This window comes from Trichechus manatus, unplaced genomic scaffold (assembly GCF_000243295.1).
Source record: "Trichechus manatus latirostris isolate Lorelei unplaced genomic scaffold, TriManLat1.0 scaffold00084, whole genome shotgun sequence".
Lineage (NCBI taxonomy): Eukaryota > Metazoa > Chordata > Mammalia > Sirenia > Trichechidae > Trichechus > Trichechus manatus.
The window spans coordinates 12,005,538-12,022,768 of NW_004444020.1; the positions used below are offsets into that span (position 1 = coordinate 12,005,538).

At 40.9% G+C, this 17,231-nt stretch overlaps 2 protein-coding genes across 5 annotated transcripts in view; one reads left to right on the plus strand and one right to left on the minus strand.

Annotated features, from left to right (window-relative positions):
- Positions 1-225: 225 nt before the first annotated feature.
- Positions 226-13,872, plus strand: MRPS22 (mitochondrial ribosomal protein S22). 3 transcript variants are annotated; one of them, XM_023736026.1, is made up of 8 exons: positions 226-544; positions 1,461-1,627; positions 2,887-3,051; positions 4,913-5,056; positions 5,392-5,475; positions 9,315-9,460; positions 12,343-12,451; positions 13,675-13,810. In XM_023736026.1, the coding sequence occupies exons 1-8, from the start codon at positions 379-381 to the stop codon at positions 13,768-13,770; spliced, it is 1,077 nt and encodes a 358-aa protein (XP_023591794.1). In that variant the 5' UTR covers positions 226-378; the 3' UTR covers positions 13,771-13,810. The 3 variants fall into 3 exon arrangements, with proteins under 3 accessions (XP_023591794.1, XP_023591792.1, XP_023591793.1); XM_023736024.1 differs by having other exon boundaries at positions 363-544; positions 1,464-1,627; XM_023736025.1 differs by lacking the exon at positions 12,343-12,451 and having other exon boundaries at positions 363-544; positions 13,675-13,872.
- COPB2 (COPI coat complex subunit beta 2) overlaps positions 13,513-17,231 on the minus strand; it is a 40,240-nt gene continuing 36,521 nt past the window's right edge. Inside the window, exons 19-23 of one of the 2 annotated variants that reach the window (XM_023736023.1) lie at positions 16,006-16,098; positions 15,738-15,918; positions 15,480-15,548; positions 15,247-15,315; positions 13,513-14,806 (exon numbers count right to left, since the gene is read on the minus strand). In XM_023736023.1, the coding sequence (XP_023591791.1) occupies positions 14,711-14,806; positions 15,247-15,315; positions 15,480-15,548; positions 15,738-15,918; positions 16,006-16,098 (508 nt within the window). In that variant the 3' untranslated portion in view covers positions 13,513-14,710. The remainder of the gene's footprint in view (positions 14,807-15,246; positions 15,316-15,479; positions 15,549-15,737; positions 15,919-16,005; positions 16,099-17,231) is intronic. The other variant, XM_004381445.2, reaches the window with a different exon arrangement.

Here is a 17,231-nt window from a genome sequence, read left to right on the forward strand (position 1 = left end):
GTGGTGGTGATCAGGGCTCAGAATCAGGAGACAGGTTGGGCAGGGAGGGAGCATCTGTGCCTGGGGCTGGGAGGAAAGATTTGGGCAGGAGGTGGAGATTTATTTAGAACCATGGGAACGAATGAATTAGCCCAGGAAAAAAAGAGTATATAGAGAAAAGTGTGCAATCTTAACTCCAGCTCTATGTTTAGGGAAGGACACGAATACCTGTACATGTAAACAAGCTATTTGGAAGAACCGGATGAAACACCCAGCAGCCACATCGCTTCCTTCCCGCTCCTTCCTCAATCAGACTACATTTCCCAGAATGCCGCAGAACCCGCGGAAGACCCGGACGTTGCTTTCAGCCGCTTCCGGCCCAGGTGGCCCCAGAGAATTATGGCGACCCTCAGATCCCGGGTGTTGCTGTGGAGACCCCTGATCTGTTCTCGGGGCGTGGAGCAGTTCTCTTTGTGTGCCCGAACCCAGCCCATCACTCTGCTCCAGCGGCTGCCCCAGCCCTGTGGGGCGGGGTCGCCATATCGCCGAGTCGCTTCCGAGGCCGGTAAGTGACTCCCCAGACGTCCACTGGGATGTCCTCTTAGGAGACCTAGAATCTGCTTCTGACGGGCGAGAACCACGCGGCGGCTCCCCGAATTTTCCCGCAGCGCGTCCTCAGACCCAACCGGTTCTCTTCTGTACTGTGTCCTCGTTTGTTCGTTGATTCGTTCATTCATTCACTCATTCACTCAGCCAACAGTTCCTGAGCTCCGCGCCTTGCAAAGCACCATGCTAGAATTAGAGAATAAGCAAACTTAGACTGACATGGCTTTTCCTTGAGGGAGCTCTTGGCATAGTGGGGAAGTGGCAGTGCAGTGTGACCCGAGCTTTATGAGATACACATAGCTTTATGAGACGCACTAGCTTAGGCTTCCTAGAAAGTATAACCAAGCTGAGACCTGGTTAACCATGTTAGGGAGGAAGCAAGAAGCATTACAGGCAGAGGGAACAGCATGGGCAAAGGCCCAGAAGTGAAACTGAACACAGGTAGTTTGGGAACTCATTTTGGAGGCAGAATTGATATACTAGTTGTCCTTGGGCAGGCCTTAGAATCCCCATTTATAAAATTGGGATAGTCATATCTATTTTGTGGGTTAGCATTACTGAAGATGTATGTAATACCTGGCACATAGCAGACACTGTAAATAGTAGTAACCATCGTTGTTATTATTATAGCATTACTTTTTCCCTGTAACTTCCCTCGCTAGACTTGAAGTGCCTTTTTGGCATAGACTGTGTCTCTCCTCATCACAGTGGATGCTCAGTAAATTTTAAATGAACGAATCTCATAGATGTTAGTATTATGCAGTGCTGAGGTAGACATTTTGCTGGTAACCTTTGTTGTTAACTTACTTTTCTATTTAGAGGTCTTGTTAGCGTGTTGTTTTTGACAGCTTCTTATTTACTAAAATCCATTTTAGCAGCATCTGGTAACTCAGAGATCAAGAAACCTACATTTATGGATGAGGAAGTCCAAAGCATACTCATCAAGATGACAGGTTTGAATTTGCAGAAGATTTTTAAGCCAGCTGTGCAAGAACTGAAGCCCCCAACCTGTAAGCTAATGACCCAGACACAGTTGGAAGAGGTATGTGAATGCAGGAATGTTGGTAGAATACCTCCCTTGAAATTTTAAACAAGATTTTCAGAGGCTCCTTAGATGCTCATAGCTGCTCTTCCATAGGCACTAGTGAGGGGATGTACCAGGCACAGAACTGAGAAGAAGTTTGAGAGTAGGCAGGCAGAGAGGAGCAGGGAACATGTCAGAATTAGGCAGACTAGGGCATGTAGGTCAGGTCTGGGTGTCCAAGCAGAGCCTCTTCTCTGCTCCAAAACTAGCCTGAGAATTCTTTCCCTTGCCCGCTCCAGCTTCTTTCCCAGAGAAACATCTGCTGTGAGCTTCTTTGGGGCTGAAGGTTTGGTGCAATCACAAGATCCTGCTAAGCAGGCACCAGGGATCTCCTGTAGCTATAATTCCTGAGTCTGTTGTTGGAAGTGCTTTGCTATAAGAATATGTGAAGCATTATTGCCCTTGTTTTCTAATTCAAACGTAATTTAGAGTCATAGCAAAAAATTCAAATAGCCAGTAGTATATTGCATGAAAAAGGAGCCCTGGTGGCACAGGTCTTAAGTACTTGACTGCTGACTGAAAGGTCGATGGTTAAGATGTGACTGTCTGCTTCTGTAAAGATCAGAGCCTTGGAAATCCTATGAGGCAGTTCTGCTCTGTTCTATAGGGTCACTATGAGTTGGAGTCAGTTTTGCGGCACACAACAACATGAAGAGTGAAAGTCCCCTTTTCACCCCCCAGAGGTAACCACTGTTGAGAGCACTGTAGTCAGTGGTTAAGAGCATGGGCTCTGGGGTTGAGCTACCTGGATTCAAATCCTAGTGCTGCCATTTCATAGTAATTTACTTAACATCTGTGTGCTTCTATTTTTTTCTTCCATCAAATAGAAATGATAACAGTAGCACTTATTTCATAGGGTAGTATGGGCATTAAATAAGCAAATACATTCAGAGTATTTGGAACATCTGGCACAGTAAGCACCCAATAAATGCAATCATTTATTTTATTTCAAGCAACTTTTGGAGCCTGGCTCTGTCTCAGGTGCATACTTTTGCTGTTTTATTGACAGTTGATCCTGCACAGGTGGTCTCAGGTACACCATAGAGGAAAAGGCCAGGGACCTGGAGTCAAACTCTGGTTTTTCACTCAGTGATTTGTGACTGCAGTGTCGTGTCTTTGCAGAGTTTAGCGTGTTTGATTAGTATCTGCTTTTGTCAAATGATCCTTTTGGTTCTGTAACCTTGTGGCTTTCTTTAAGAAATATTTTATTTCATTAGGCTACAACACAGGCAGTCGAAGCAGCTAAAGTACAATTGAAAATGCCACCAGTTCTGGAAGAGCGAGCACCAATAAATGACGTGTTAGCTGAAGATAAGATTTTGGAAGGATCGGAAACAGCCAAATATGTGTTTACTGACATATCATATAACATAGCACACCGGGTGAGTATGTCTAGTAGCAAATTGATATTTGTTTGAAATACCATGTGGAGATGGGTCTGACCGAGGGCCAAGGGTTAACATGTTACCTGGCTTTCTCTATGCTTCCAAACCAGAATTCCTGTGACTGAGTGAGAGCCTTCTGGAAGTTACAGTATAAGGAGGCAGAGGAATGCAGGCCAGGCCCATCCACATTGTCCTGTTACCATTTCCCTACAGATTATGGACACAGTATATTACAGATTGACTGCAAAGAAAGAGACAGGTGTGCTGAGACAGAACAAGGGCTAAACAGACACACACCAAAACCATAAATAGAATCTTCAAGGCAGTGGGATAAAGGAGATTCCTACCTAAGCATCTAGCGACTTTCTTTTTTTGAGAGATGGAGTGTTTCTTTCCTGTGAATTCATTGTTGATGCCAAAAAATCCTGGACTTTCCAAAGGACTTTTACTTCCTAGAATTTGCAGTGAGAATGGCAGAAGCTCCCCCAAATAATTTTTAGACAGCACTGCTTCTTTTCTTGTAGTTTTTATTTTCTGGCTCCACTTACCTTGATTGCCAACTTCAAAGTAACACTCCAGCACTTTAGAAATATGATACTGGTTTTCTGCTTCAGCCTTTACAAAGTAAAAAGAGTAGAAGTAATTTACAATTCAGCCCCATAACATGCAACAGAATACTGTATAATGCTGGGCTTGGGAGAAGGACTAACCCCATATTAATCAGACTTTTATCATATGGTTGGAAGACATAATTCAAGTTGTGTTCATGCCTGTATACCAGGCATTTGCATACATGACATAATGAGCAGAGTTCACAGAGTTTCATCTAAATTAGAATTTATGTTTTGGGTGCTTTAATATATGTTTGCAGTGCTGTGAAGGCTGGTTGTGGTATCATTTTATAACTTTAAAGGGAGAAAAGAACTTGGAATTCTGATTTCTCAAATTACCAAAATCCTTTTGTGGAATAATTGTGTTTTTGGCATCTGCCTTTTTTTTTTTTTTTTTTTTACCTTCTATTCAATTTACAGTACTTGATAAAAGTTTTAATTTTAACACCCTCAGAATACATCTAGAGGCTCTTACACCTCTGAAAATTTGAGAATCATACCATCTGGTTAATTTAAACATTAATCAGATGTATATCAATTATCTGTTATGTGCAAGGCTCTGTGTAAATCCCTCTGGGTGTTGGAAAAAGAATTGTAATCCACGGTTTCTGCCATTTTCCAGTTGTATAACAGCTGAGAGGTGTCAAGAATCTCACACATGGTACATTGCCAGTTGAGTGGTACATACGTGGCTTGGGAGTTGACAGAAGAGTGAAGAGACCAGAAGCATGTGGATGAGCAGTCTCTCTGACACATTTATGTCTAATGCCAGTATGAAAAATCATAGAGGTGTGCAAAATTAAGACTCCACGCATTTAGGTTTGTCTCTTTTATCCCAAAGACTAAAAGTAGATCATAAAGTAATAAAAATCTATTTAGATGAGACTTTGGGATGAGGAAATGAAACAATTTGAAAAGGTCTTATAGTAGTTCTTTCCTCTAAAATGGATTTAGGTGAGTCTCCAATCGGCTTTTTTTAGTTGAATAATTTTATGTATTGAACCCACATTTGGCATCATAGTCAGTACTTAATATTTTCATTCTAGATTTCTGATTGTTAGACACACAGCAGTGATTAGTGAAGGAAGTATCAAACTTTGCCAAGTCTTTGAGGTTTTTAAAATTGCCATTGAAATCATTTTACATTTCCCAGTTGTTGAAATTATTCTTATAATGGTGTTTATTGGGGCACTAGAACTAAAAATAAGTCCTCACAGAGTCATCCTTGATTATGTTGTCTATTTCAGGAGCGTTTTATTGTTGTCAGAGAACCAAGTGGCACACTACGCAAAGCCTCTTGGGAAGAACGGGATCGGATGATACAAGTTTATTTCCCAAAAGAAGGTCGTAGAATTTTGACACCAATAATTTTCAAAGAGGAAAATCTTAAGGTAAGGTGACTTTGGTTTCATCTATCAGAGTCAATGGTAATGGTTTCTTTGTTGAACCTGTCGACTCTGGTGCTGCTTGGCATTTTACCTTGATAAATACAGATAAACATTTCTAATGAGTAACTTGACTAGGGCTCTCTATCTCTTATAATTGGCTTAGCTGGGATTTGAATCCAGGTGTGACAATTACCAAGCCCATCCATGTTTTTTCTGCACACTTTTGGATGGGTGTAGATGTGGTTTTATGTGGGTGGGTGAGCCTGTCATGGCGTCAGGGCATGTGTTGCACTTCCATGTTCTTCTCATCTAATTGCAATGCTGCTATCTGGTTTTAGACCATGTACAGCCAGGACCGGCATGCTGATGTCCTCAATCTCTGCATTGCCCAATTTGAGCCAGATTCCACTGAGTATATCAAGGTGAGTATATTTTGTAGTTTCCAAAGCATGAGCTTAAATACAGATATGAGTAAGATTTTTTAGTCTAGCACAGTGAGCTTGGTTATAACCATTGATACATGGGGAAGTGAAGGGAAATACTTGTACACCTGTTGAGTACCTAATGTGTATCTGATACATAGTTTATCCTCACAACAACCTTTGAATTAAAGATGAGGGAAGTTAAACTTAGAGAGTTAAGTAGCTTGCTGATACTTGCACACCTAGTAAGTGGTAGAGTTAGGACCCAACTTAATGGCAAAGCCCATTCTCTTTTCACTTAACTTACTATATAGGAACAAAGATGTTTACTAAAATTTGCCAAAATGCAATGTGTGCATTTTATAATTCAATTTAATAAGTAGTCCTCATTTAGTAGCTTCTGTGTGTAAGGTATTATTGTTAGTAGTATAGGTGATGCAGTGGAAAGGAGTAGGCTAGGGTATGCTGTATATAAAAGCTTGCAGTCCAGAAGTGATTGTGGGGAAGGGTGGGAGAAGTTTACCTGTTGCCGCTGAGTTGATTATCACCTTAGGCCTAAAATGTTAGGTGCTAAGAAAAGGTTACAAAGTGCTCTTAGGAAAGTCTTCATAGGGGCCTTGAGAGCATTCTAGAAGGGCAGGAAACATGGCAGATGGCGTTTGGTGAGGAGAGGATTTCAAGTAGAGGAAACAGTATGAGCAGCAGGCAGGAAATAACATAGTATGTTTGAAAAGTGGTCAGTTGTCCTGTTTGCTTGTACATGCAATGTAGACATAGAGGATTGGTTTGAGATTAAGCTGGGAGGGTGGATAGGACCACGTCATGGGTGACCTCAGTTGTTAGACTGAGGAATCTGGACTTTATTCATCAGACCTTTGAAAGCTTTTTAACAGGAATGCCCTGACCAGGGTTCTCCTTTAGGAAGATCAGTCTGGAGGGAGAATTGAGGGAACATACCAGTTAATAAGATGGAAGGGGATAGTTGATGGAATGGAGAGTAAGAGGAGGAGTGGCCAAGTAATGGTAGTCCATTATTTCCAGTGGTCTGTATGTATGTGAAAGGAGCCCTGGTGGTGCAGTGGTTAAGCACTCAGCTGCTAACCAAAAGGTCGGCAGTTCAAACTCACCAGCCACTCTTTGGGAGAAAGATGTGGCAGTCTGCTTCCATAAAGATTACCACCTTGGGAAACCCTACGGGATAGTTCTGCTCTGTCCTATAGAGTGCTGTTACGGATTGAACTGTGTCCCCTCAAAAAATGTGTGTCAACTTGGCTAGTCCATGATTCCCAGTATTGTGTGATCGTCCACCATTTTGTCATCTGATGTGATTTTCCTGTGTGTTGTGAATCCTACCTCTGATGTTAATGAGGCGGGATTAGCAGCAGTTATGTTAATGAGGCAGGACTCAATCTATAAGATGAGGTTGTGTCTTAAGTCAATCTCTTTAGAGATATAAAAGAGAAGGGAGCAGAGAGACAGGGGGACTTCCTACCACCAAGAAAGTAGTGCCAGGAGCAGAGTGTGTCCTTTGAATCTGGGGTCCCTGCACCAGCTCCTAGACCAGGGGAAGATTGATGACAAGGACCTTCCTTCAGAGCCGACGGAGAGAGAAAGCCTGATATTGGATTTCTAGCCTCCTAGACTATGAGAGAATAAATTTTGTTAAAGCCATCCACTTACAGTATTTGTGTTACAGCAGTACTAGATATCTAAGACAGAATTTGGTACCAGAATAGCAGGGTGCTGCTCTAATAGATACCTAAAATGTGGAAGCAGTTTTGAAACTGTGAATGGATAGAGGCTGGAAGAGTTTTAAAGTGCCTAAGAGTAAAAGCCTAGATTGCCTTGAAGAGACTGTGGTATTATGGATGTCAAAGACAATTCTGGTGAGGACTCGGAAGTGAGAAGAGCTGTTAGACTGGAGATGGCACAGACGGCGAAAAAGAGCAGCAGAGAAATGGCAGAAGCAGAACCAGGAGACCAGTGCAAGACAGCACCAGAGCGAACCCACGGAGCAAGAGAGCCGAGTGCCTTTGGCAGGAGGCTTCCTGGCGGAGTTGGGTGCCTCTGAGCACTTATTGGGTGGAGCTAGGCTTGCCGACCCATGGAGCAAAAGAGCTGAGTGCCTTCTAGCCAAAGTTTACTGGTAGAGTGGGGTGCCTCCAGGCACTTATCAGTGGACCTAAAGAGCTTTGTAACACTTACCTCACCAAGGCAGGTGCTGGCAGTGAGGCCCGAGGGGCCGAGAGGCCAAGGAACCACGAAGCAGAAGCTGAAGAGACAAGGAACATAGGAAGCAGAGCTGCCTCAATCTCAAAGGGTACATCCACCATCTCTGGGGTCTCAAAGGGCGGAGTCACTACTCAGATGGACTAGGAGAACGGGGCCGCACAAATTGAGGGAGCGGAGTTGCCGTTCTGTTGGGCCTGGAAGGCAGGGCTGAAGCCCTGGGCCAAGGAGCCTCCACCCAGAATCCGGAGAGTGTGGCCAACACCCAGAGTCTGGAGGGCAGGGCATTGCCTAAATGGTCTCAGAGAACAGAGGATTATTTTCAAGCCTTGAGAGCTAATGTAATGTGTTCTGCTGACTCACTTGGTGCCTGTTATCCCTTTCTTCCCTCCAGTTTCTCCCATATGTAATGGAAATGTCTACCTTGTGTCTGTTCCACCATTGTACTTTAGAAGTAGATAACTTGTATTCTAGATTTCATAGATGAAGAGGAATTTTGCAGAAGATGAGGTTTTAAATTTGGAGTTGATTTAAGACTTTGGGATGATATGATGGGATGAATGTGTTTTACATGTGGCAAGGACATGAATTTTGGGGGGCCAGAGGGTGGAATGTTATCAATTATGTCCCCCAAAAAATGTATGTCAACTTGGCTAGTCCATGATTCCCAATATTGTGTGATTGTCCACCATTTTGTCATCTAATGTGATTTTCTTATGTGTTGTAAATCCTACCTCTGTGATGTTAATGAGGTGGTGTCAAGGATTGAATTGTATCCCCCAAAATATGTGTCAGCTTGGCTAGGCCATGATTCCCAGTATTGTGTGATTGTCCACCATTTTGTCACCTGATGTGATTTTCCTATGTGTTGTAAATCCTACCTCTAGGATGTTAATGAGGCAGGATTAGAGGTAGTTATGTTAATGAGGCAGGACTCAATTTACAAGATTAGACTGTGTCTTAAGACAATCTCCTAATAAAAGAGAGAAGCAAGTAGAGAGACATGGGGACTTCATACCATGAAGGAACAAGAGCCAGGAGAATAGCGCGTCCTTTGGACCCAGAATCCCTGCGCTGAGAACCTCTTTGACTGGGGAGGATTGATGACAAGGACTTCTAGCCTCTTAGACTGTGAGAGAATAAATTTCTCTTTATTAAAGCCATCCACTTGTGGTATTTCTGTTATAGCAGCACAGGATAACAAAGACAGTCACTATGATCCAGAATCAACTCGATGGCAGTGGGTTATATGTATGTGATAGGTGCTTAATAAATAGTGCTTGGTGGCTGAAAAGTAATTGATGTGTCAGTAAATGTTTGGCATAACTTGCTGTAGGCTACTATACACTTCTGCAGTGGAAAAGTACAGATTTACTATTATTAGACAAACTCTTCTTAGTAGAATCCTCTTTCCCACCTAAGGTGAACTGTACAAGGATTGGTCTAAATCATAGCTATTGTTTAATGATAATGGAGGCAGCTTTAAGTAGACCTGGTTTTACTGATACTTTCTTGGGCAGCACTTATGCTGGCAAGGGTATATTGAGTAATGAATGATGTTCACTTTTTGTATTTTCATCTTTCTGAAGAATTGCATTTTATGTGGATAGGTTCATCATCAGATCTATGAAGATATAGATAAACATGGAAAATATGATATTTTACGTTCAACAAGACACTTTGGTGGAATGGCTTGGTATTTTGTACATGAGAAAAAGATTGATGGCTTGCTGATTGATCAGATTCAAAGATATTTGTAAGTATGATCCTAGTAAGTAAGGGAATAATTCTTGTTGCCATAACAGTAAACCTGTTTGTAAGCTATGTTATTTTTCTTACGGAAACAGTATGTTATCTAGTGATAAACTAAAGCTTTCACCTACTTCAGTTTGTACAGATTTGCTTCTTCCAGCATTACCTAGTTTTCTCAGTCTTTACTTTTGTGTTGCCTAAACAGGGCTAGATTCCTTGAAGTAGTAAGTGACTTTGGTTCTGTACTGTACACCTGGCTATTTATCCCTCGGGTCACTGCTGCACCTTGGTATCCAGGAATTTACCAAGTACTCAGAGGGGGATTAAATAGGAAATGTAAGGAAGTAGACAGGCACCTTTGTTTTCTGGTAGAATTGTTTCTAGGGCTTTTCAGTAAAAGTCGTCATTGAATTTATGAACATACTTTTGCTTTTGGTATCTCTTGCTTTTGCAAGATTTTTAAGGCATCAAAAGAGTTTTTTCCCCAACGTACTATAAAACAAAGAATGTCTGTTGTACTTTTAGTATGCAATTTGGTGTGCTCTCAGGCTTCTAGCTGAAATAATACTGACTTTACAACTTGTGATAAAACTGAAGAGAAATTTGTTTTGCGCATCTTCCTATCAGTGGAGCTAGGCAGGCCAACGACAAGGAAAAGAAACCAGTATGGCTGTAGTAAAAAAATCGACTTTGTAAGAAAGACTCTTGACTCAAAAGTAAAATACAGGAAAAGGGTTAAGTGATTATTGCTACCTTCACAGAGTTAGGAGAATAAGAGTTTTTGACTCAGAAAGTACCCTACATGTAATCTGAACCGTATGTATAAAGGTCAGGCATTTGGAACTAGAAGGTTCCTCAGGTATTGTTTAAGAAATGCAGCCCGCATTTGGAAATTGGGCATTATTTTTCATAGAAATAGCATTCCTAATGGTAGATGATTTCCCTACCAGCCTACTTCACCAGTATGTGCAGTGTGGTCCAATTCAGAGGGTGGAACCTTCATCCCACAATAAGCAGGGGGTTGGTGGTCATGGGGATGCTCAAAGTGACTTGCTTTTATGTGCATTAGCAATGACATCTTCTGTGAACAAACTTCCTACTACAAAGTTTCTTAAATGTAATCATTCTGAAATTATTATAAAAACAAAAGATTTTTGTAACAAATTAGAACAGCACGGAAATGTGTATCTTTGAAAACTTCTTTATCGAGGTGTGTTAATATGTGATACTATCGGATTACTCATTATCACATGTAAGGTTCCATCTAAAGTGGTTCATTTGCATATTGGGAGGGAGGTTTGAATAAATACACAGCCTTTCCTGTGGTAATATGCACTAGACGCTGAGCTTGCTGCAAATCCCAGGCTTGAGAGTATACTTGAGGGTACACTTCCTCACTGCGTGGAGCCAGGCTAGACTCATGTCCCACTGTTGGTTTTGAATTGAGATTCTTTAAAATCTTTTTGAAAATATAATTTGCTCTTAATTTCAAATATGGGCTTTTGTGTGAGGCTAAATTCTTCTCTGTGGTGTAGCCATATACTTTAAGATGAACCTAATGAAGCCCTGAACATGATTTTAACATGTAGAAACCCAGTTAAACTCTTTACAGGGCCATGTGCCTTAGCTCTGAAGACGATTACTTTTAGCTTTTATTTGGGGAATATTTTGTTTCCATGTTTATTGGACTTCGTTAGATTATAACAACAGATTTGTCATGAACATTTTAGGATCCCTACCCCAACACACACACAAGGGTTTACATGCAAGCAGCTCTGGCATCTCAGTTCTCCCAGGACATGGCCTTTGATGGGCCTTGGGCTAAGCCTAGAACATTTCTCTAAGGTCACCATGGCTTGAGGAATTATCTACTCACTTTGCCATCCTACTCTTTATCCCCCAGCTCAGGTAACAGGAAAGCAAGGAAGGCTGAAGAGTTGACAGCTGGGGGAGCACTGAACTAAGGTCTCTTCACCTCCCACCCCTATGGTAGAAGCCAGTAGCTCAAAAGCACAAGCATCTTGGAAGCGTTATTTTTGTGTACTCCCAGGCTTTGAGGTAGCAAATGGTAGGAAGGTACAAACCATAAAAATTGAATTTTTGTCCTGGCTTTATCATTAAATTTAGATAAATTGCTGAAGTGGAAACTGAGTTTCCTTCTGTCTAAAAAACCAAAACCAAACCCCTTGCCGTCAATTCTGACTCATAGTGACCCTGTGAGACAGAGTAGAACTGCCCCATAGGGTTTCCAAGGAGCAGCTGGTGGATTTGAACTGCCAACCTTTTGGTTAGCAGCTGAGTTCTTAACCACTGTACTGCCAGGCCTCGTTCCTTCTGTCTAATGAGTGTAATTTCAAATTTCCTTTACTGGGATGCTAATTTTTAACTAATGGGTTCCTGTGAATAATTCAGTGGCGTGGTAGTCTTTCCTTGAGTCCTAGGAGACTTCTTGTAGAGGCATCTGAGGTATTTATCCACTAAGTCAGAATATTGATTTTTTTTTTTTTTGCTGGAGATGTCACTATTAATTCACCTAAAGGCAAGTCACTTTGAGCATCCCCACCAACCTCTTGCTTATGTGGGATGAACGTGTATTTCTGTCTTCTGAGTTGGATTACACTACACATGCCAGAGAAGTAGGCCGACCTAGAAATCATCTACCAATCAGAATACTGTTTCTGTGAGAAAATGATGCCCATCTCAAAAAAAAAAAAAAAAAAGTCACATTTGGAATATATTCCCTTTCCTAAGTTGGGCACTGTGTGCAGTGGCACCCTACCCTACCTGCCTCACTTAGTTGGTGTGAGGCCTAAACTAGCCAATTTTTCGAAAATGCTTTTGAAAATATAAAGCAGAAGGCTTTTTTTTTTCCCTGACCTTTCTCAGAGTCGATGATGCCACCAGCCTGGTCCAGCTGTATCACATGGTCCATCCAGAAGGGCTGTCAGCTCAAGAGGCCAAAGAGCAGGCTGCTGAGGGATTAAACTTAATTACGGTAAAGGGTCTTTTTTTCACATTGGCTGTTTGGTGGTAATTTAGTTGGGAAGAATTCGGAAGCAGGCCTGACTTAGTGCAGTGGTTAAGAGCTTAGTAGCTAACCAAAGGTCAGCAGTTCGAATCCACCAGCTGCTCCTTGGAAACCCTATGGGACAGTTCTGCTCTGTCCTGTAGGGTCAGTATGAGTTGGAATTGACTTGATAGCAATGGGTTTGGGTTTTTTGGTTTATACAGAATTTGTGAGTACAGGAGATTTATGGTCTTGAAAACATGTACCTCCGTATTTCTTCAGCCTGGACAACAGAAACAGATGGGGTTGGGGTGGGGAAAGGGTACAGTGTGGTGGTGCTACAGCTGGAGTCCAGACTTCTGATAGGGCAGTGGGGGCAGCAGCCCCCTCATTCCTGGGAGCACTGGCATGGCTGAGCAGCATCTGAGGTGGTCAGGTTTTCTATTCTTCCTTTGTAAAGCCTTGCTCAGTAGTGGTCACATTCCCATGGGGGAAGCGAGCAGGTGTGAGGAAGGGTGGTGCTTGTGTATTTCCAAGCCTTAGTTGCCCTTTCATTTTGAAACTGCATACCTCTGAAAACCATGGGCTCACACAGGTTTCTCTGCAAATGTTGCAAATTGAGATGATTTTTTTTTAGGGAGAGGAGAGGATTTCATTGTAAAATTTCATTTCTCTTAATGCTCAGAATAGGCATAGTTTTGTGGAACTGGCTTCTATCCCAGTAATGTTTTTTGTGTATTGCAACAGCAGTTATAAGGCTTTCTAAAGATAAAAATGACACTGATGACACCCTAGGAGTAGTAGAGAGAAACTATAGTACTAATTCTGATTTTCTGTAATAAGCCAGATGAAGCAAAATGCTTTTGGAGAAAACGTTCATTGTAAGTGAAAAATTAGTTTTCTAATTCTCATCCCGATTTCTTTCAAACCTAATGGTTCTCCTGATTTTTTCTGAAAACAGGCTAAAAGAGATAGCCATATTAGAATAGTTCTGGGATTTCGAATTATATTACTTGAACTGTGTTGGTTGGATACATTTTTCTGTGGTAATATATATATATGTTTATTATTTGATAATCAGTTGAAAAAATTGTGAAACTTAGAAGACTTTTTAAAACAGACTTTTCTTTGTTATTATAGAAATGTTTCAAAACTGAAAACTTTATAGTGTATGTTCTATTACATAACTTTTCTTTTTTTAATTTAAACAGGTCTTTGCAAAAACTGAAGCACAGATGGGAGCATATGTAGAATTAATGCTGCAGGCTTATCAAGGTGCATTCATTAGCCATTCTGCAGCTTCCTGAAAGTATTTTTAAGTAAATTTCATTTTACTAATAACTAACAAGATTTTTCTTTGTTACTATTGAACCAAATGTTTAAAAATGTCCAGATTAAAATGTACTGATTTGTACTTCCCTTCAGTTTTTGAGTTCTGGATAGCATCTGTGACAGAAATACAAAGAAAAATGTGTTACCCTACTCACTTTCCTAGGCTACAAGGGAGTAATTGAGAAATACATTTGAGTACCTAGATATGAATTTCTCTAATCATGTTAGATGAGTGTACAGTAAAAAGGAAAAAGTACTGTGCCTTTCTGTGTCACCAAATAGGCCAATAGGTAGTTTAGACGGTGCCTCAGGAACTGGAGTTTCAGATCCTGATTCAGAAACGGGGAGCTATGAGACAAAATCAGGGCAAGGCATAAGAACCCATGCCAGCCAAGTTGTGTAGGCTGAGGGAATGATGCCATGAGATCAAGAAAAAGGGTTTAGAGAATTACAACATGGATATTCAATCCTAAGAAAGATGTGATTGATGATATTTAAAAATGCAAATTTAGCTATTCAAAGAAAAGAGAATGTGGGCTGATTCCTATGAGGCAATAGTTTTGGCTTAGCATCCTAAACCAGTGTGTTACAGGCTAAAACCACATACCTATTTTCATTATATAGAAGGGAAACTTGGAGCATCTTTATTAGTTCAAAAGATTTTATGAGATATGGTCTAATGACAGTATGAAAAAAAATCAAAGCCCATGTCCTTTCCTTTAACAAGGAAAACATGGTGATTTAAATGCTTGCTGCACATGAAACTCCTTTAGACAAGGAAGGTATTCTGCTCCCAGTTCTACGTATAAAAACCTAAGGAGTTTTTTCATAGTCCAAAGCACTATGGTGAGGGTGAAGATCAACACCAATACATAATAACGATTTGTTTAGTCGAGTAAATGGGAAACATTAAGTTCAGTCATCCAATATATCTTCATCCAGATTGATGTCTGTTGTGTCAATATCTTCTAATTCCAAATTATCCAAATCTACTTCCAGTTCAAGTAAACTCTGCAAAGAAAAGAGGGCAATGAAGTTACACAGCACTACCCAAAAAAATTCATTACCGTCGAGTCGATTCCGACTCATAGCAACCCTACAGGACAGAGTAGAACTGCCCCATAGGGTTTCCAAGGAGTGCCTGGTGGATTTGAACTGCTGACCTTTTTGTTTAGCAGCCGTAGCTCTTAACCACTATACCACCAGGGTTTCCTACATAGTACTATATTAAAGAAAATTTATCTGTGGTTCATGAATCCAAAATGAGAACTGGAAGTTTCTTAATACTCAGTCAAAAAAGGCATCTTCCTGTTTCAAAGCCCCTGCTCTGGAACTGATCTCATCACTTGACTAGCAGAGACCTGCACGCCCTGCAGACATCCATGTGGATGTGTGAAGAGAGCAGGTGGGATGTGGTTCAATGGGAGGTCTGAGTATGGTATCTGACCTACCTTTTCTTTACTGGTTGTGTGGGAGGCCATTATCACTGAAGTAGGAGAGACAGGCTTCCCATCAAGTTCCTGAAAGCCCAAGTGAACATACATATGAAGACAAAGGAATTTGTTCAGGAATTTGAAACTTACCCCCAAGGGAAGAACGGTCAGGATTAGAAAGTTGGAGACAGTAGTTAAAATCAACACATTTCAAGTTACATTAAGAAGTTCACATGCAGTATTCTACTGACCTGTTGGGCTGCAGCTCTTGAGGGCTGAAAGCCTTTTGCCTCTTCCATAACATTTCTTTCTTCATTTGGCTATCAGACAATAAGGCAGTGATGAAATGAAATACTCTGAAATCATGTTTATCTGTGAATCTGCCCTAAATCGCAGATTGGCTCTTAATCCAACAAGAATGCATTTAAGTTTGCTCAAAACCTGATGTCGTGAATGCACTTGGACCTTGCAGTCACACTAAACGAAGCTTGGCACTCTTGACCACTCACCGTGATTAGTGGGTATTGTTTGGCTGGCCATAGATCAGCATGTGTTTCCTTCACCCATTCTTCAACCACAAAGGCTTCTTTTAAACCAGGGAAGAGGTTTTCATACTCTGTTGGGTCAGCAAGGGATTCTGCAGCTTTCTGACTGACTACTGAGAGATTCTCCCTCCAGAGTTTCACTACCCTATAGATATCATGGAATCAAAGAGAGACTAAATAAGTCTGCACTGCTTTTAATTGAAACATTTCTCCCTAAAATTAAAAGCTGTACCTTGAAACCTGACTTGGTAGGTAAGTTCGGGCCAGGAAGGCAGCTTCTGGCAGTCGTCCAGTTCTAATCAGGAGTTCTAGGCAAGCATCAAGCCTACAGATTAAAAATAAGAGCTACTGTTACCGAGAATAAACACTAATGATGGCACTTAACACATTTTAAGAAATGTGGATTTAATATTGAAAAGTCAGTATCCCCTCTTTCTCTCTCTCTCTCACACATAGACACACACACCTCATTTCTGTCACTAAGCATCAACTTATCACGATGTTTGTGACCATTTTCAGTCTACTTAGTTTTAACAACTCCTAAAAATAATCTAAAGGATCTTTTTAAGACAAGTTAAGGCACCTTGAATTAGCAAATTTTAAAGGCTTCAGATATAATGCATCCAGAAACAGTTTTACAAGTGGAAATATCTAGGACAGTGTCTCCAGCATGGGGTACACCAGACAATCCAGTAGAAAAATATCAAAGTGTCCTTTTCTCGTATCTTTTTAATTTCAGTTTTTTTCTGTGCAAGTTTTATAATGTGGATAATAACAGAAATACAGCCACATGTGTTTTCAGAATGTTTTAGATTTTAGAAAGGTAATACAATGATTGTATGTTGCCTAACATCCCCAGCATCATACAGAATAACATGTATTAATATTTCTGTAATAACACATGGATACTAAATAGAATAAAACACCAAGTGGGATAAAAACAACTAATAATAGTTCCTCGGTTCGGGTCAGTTTTTACCAACAAATGATTACAAAAAATATATCAGAATATTTCTGGATTTTTAAATTATGAATAAGAAATAATAGACCTATTTGTATAGGTATCTAAGTTTATAAATACATTCACATGCATACACTGGAGTACATGCCCAAATTATCTTGAGTAAAATCACCTGTCATTCAGGTACCAACTGGGGCAGCACAATAGCTTCCTGCCTTCATAAAATAATAGCTGTCTCAGCTTTTAAGTGGCAGGGCTGTTGAGAAAAAGTTTACCGTTTCTCCCACTTGAGCCTCCCTGAAGAAGTCATTTGCGTCAAGACGCTTAGACAAAACATGCTAAGAACACCCCTTGCTAAAGGTGAATACCACCAAGGTAGCACTGTCTTCCTCTGCCCCCACTACTCAGCACCACCTGACCATCCATTCTCTCTCCAGGGTTCATTCCTCACATTCCTCTCCAAAATCCATCCTCAAAGTCGAGTAGAAATAATTGCT

Excerpts from the sequence above, each read along its gene's own strand:
- MRPS22 (XM_023736026.1), top strand. The coding sequence starts at position 379 with ATGGCGACCCTCAGATCCCGGGTGTTGCTGTGGAGACCCCTGATCTGT. Across the intron at positions 545-1,460 it reads CCGAGTCGCTTCCGAGGCCG|CAGCATCTGGTAACTCAGAG; the intron begins GTAAGTGACTCC and ends AATCCATTTTAG. Across the intron at positions 1,628-2,886 it reads CCCAGACACAGTTGGAAGAG|GCTACAACACAGGCAGTCGA; the intron begins GTATGTGAATGC and ends TTATTTCATTAG.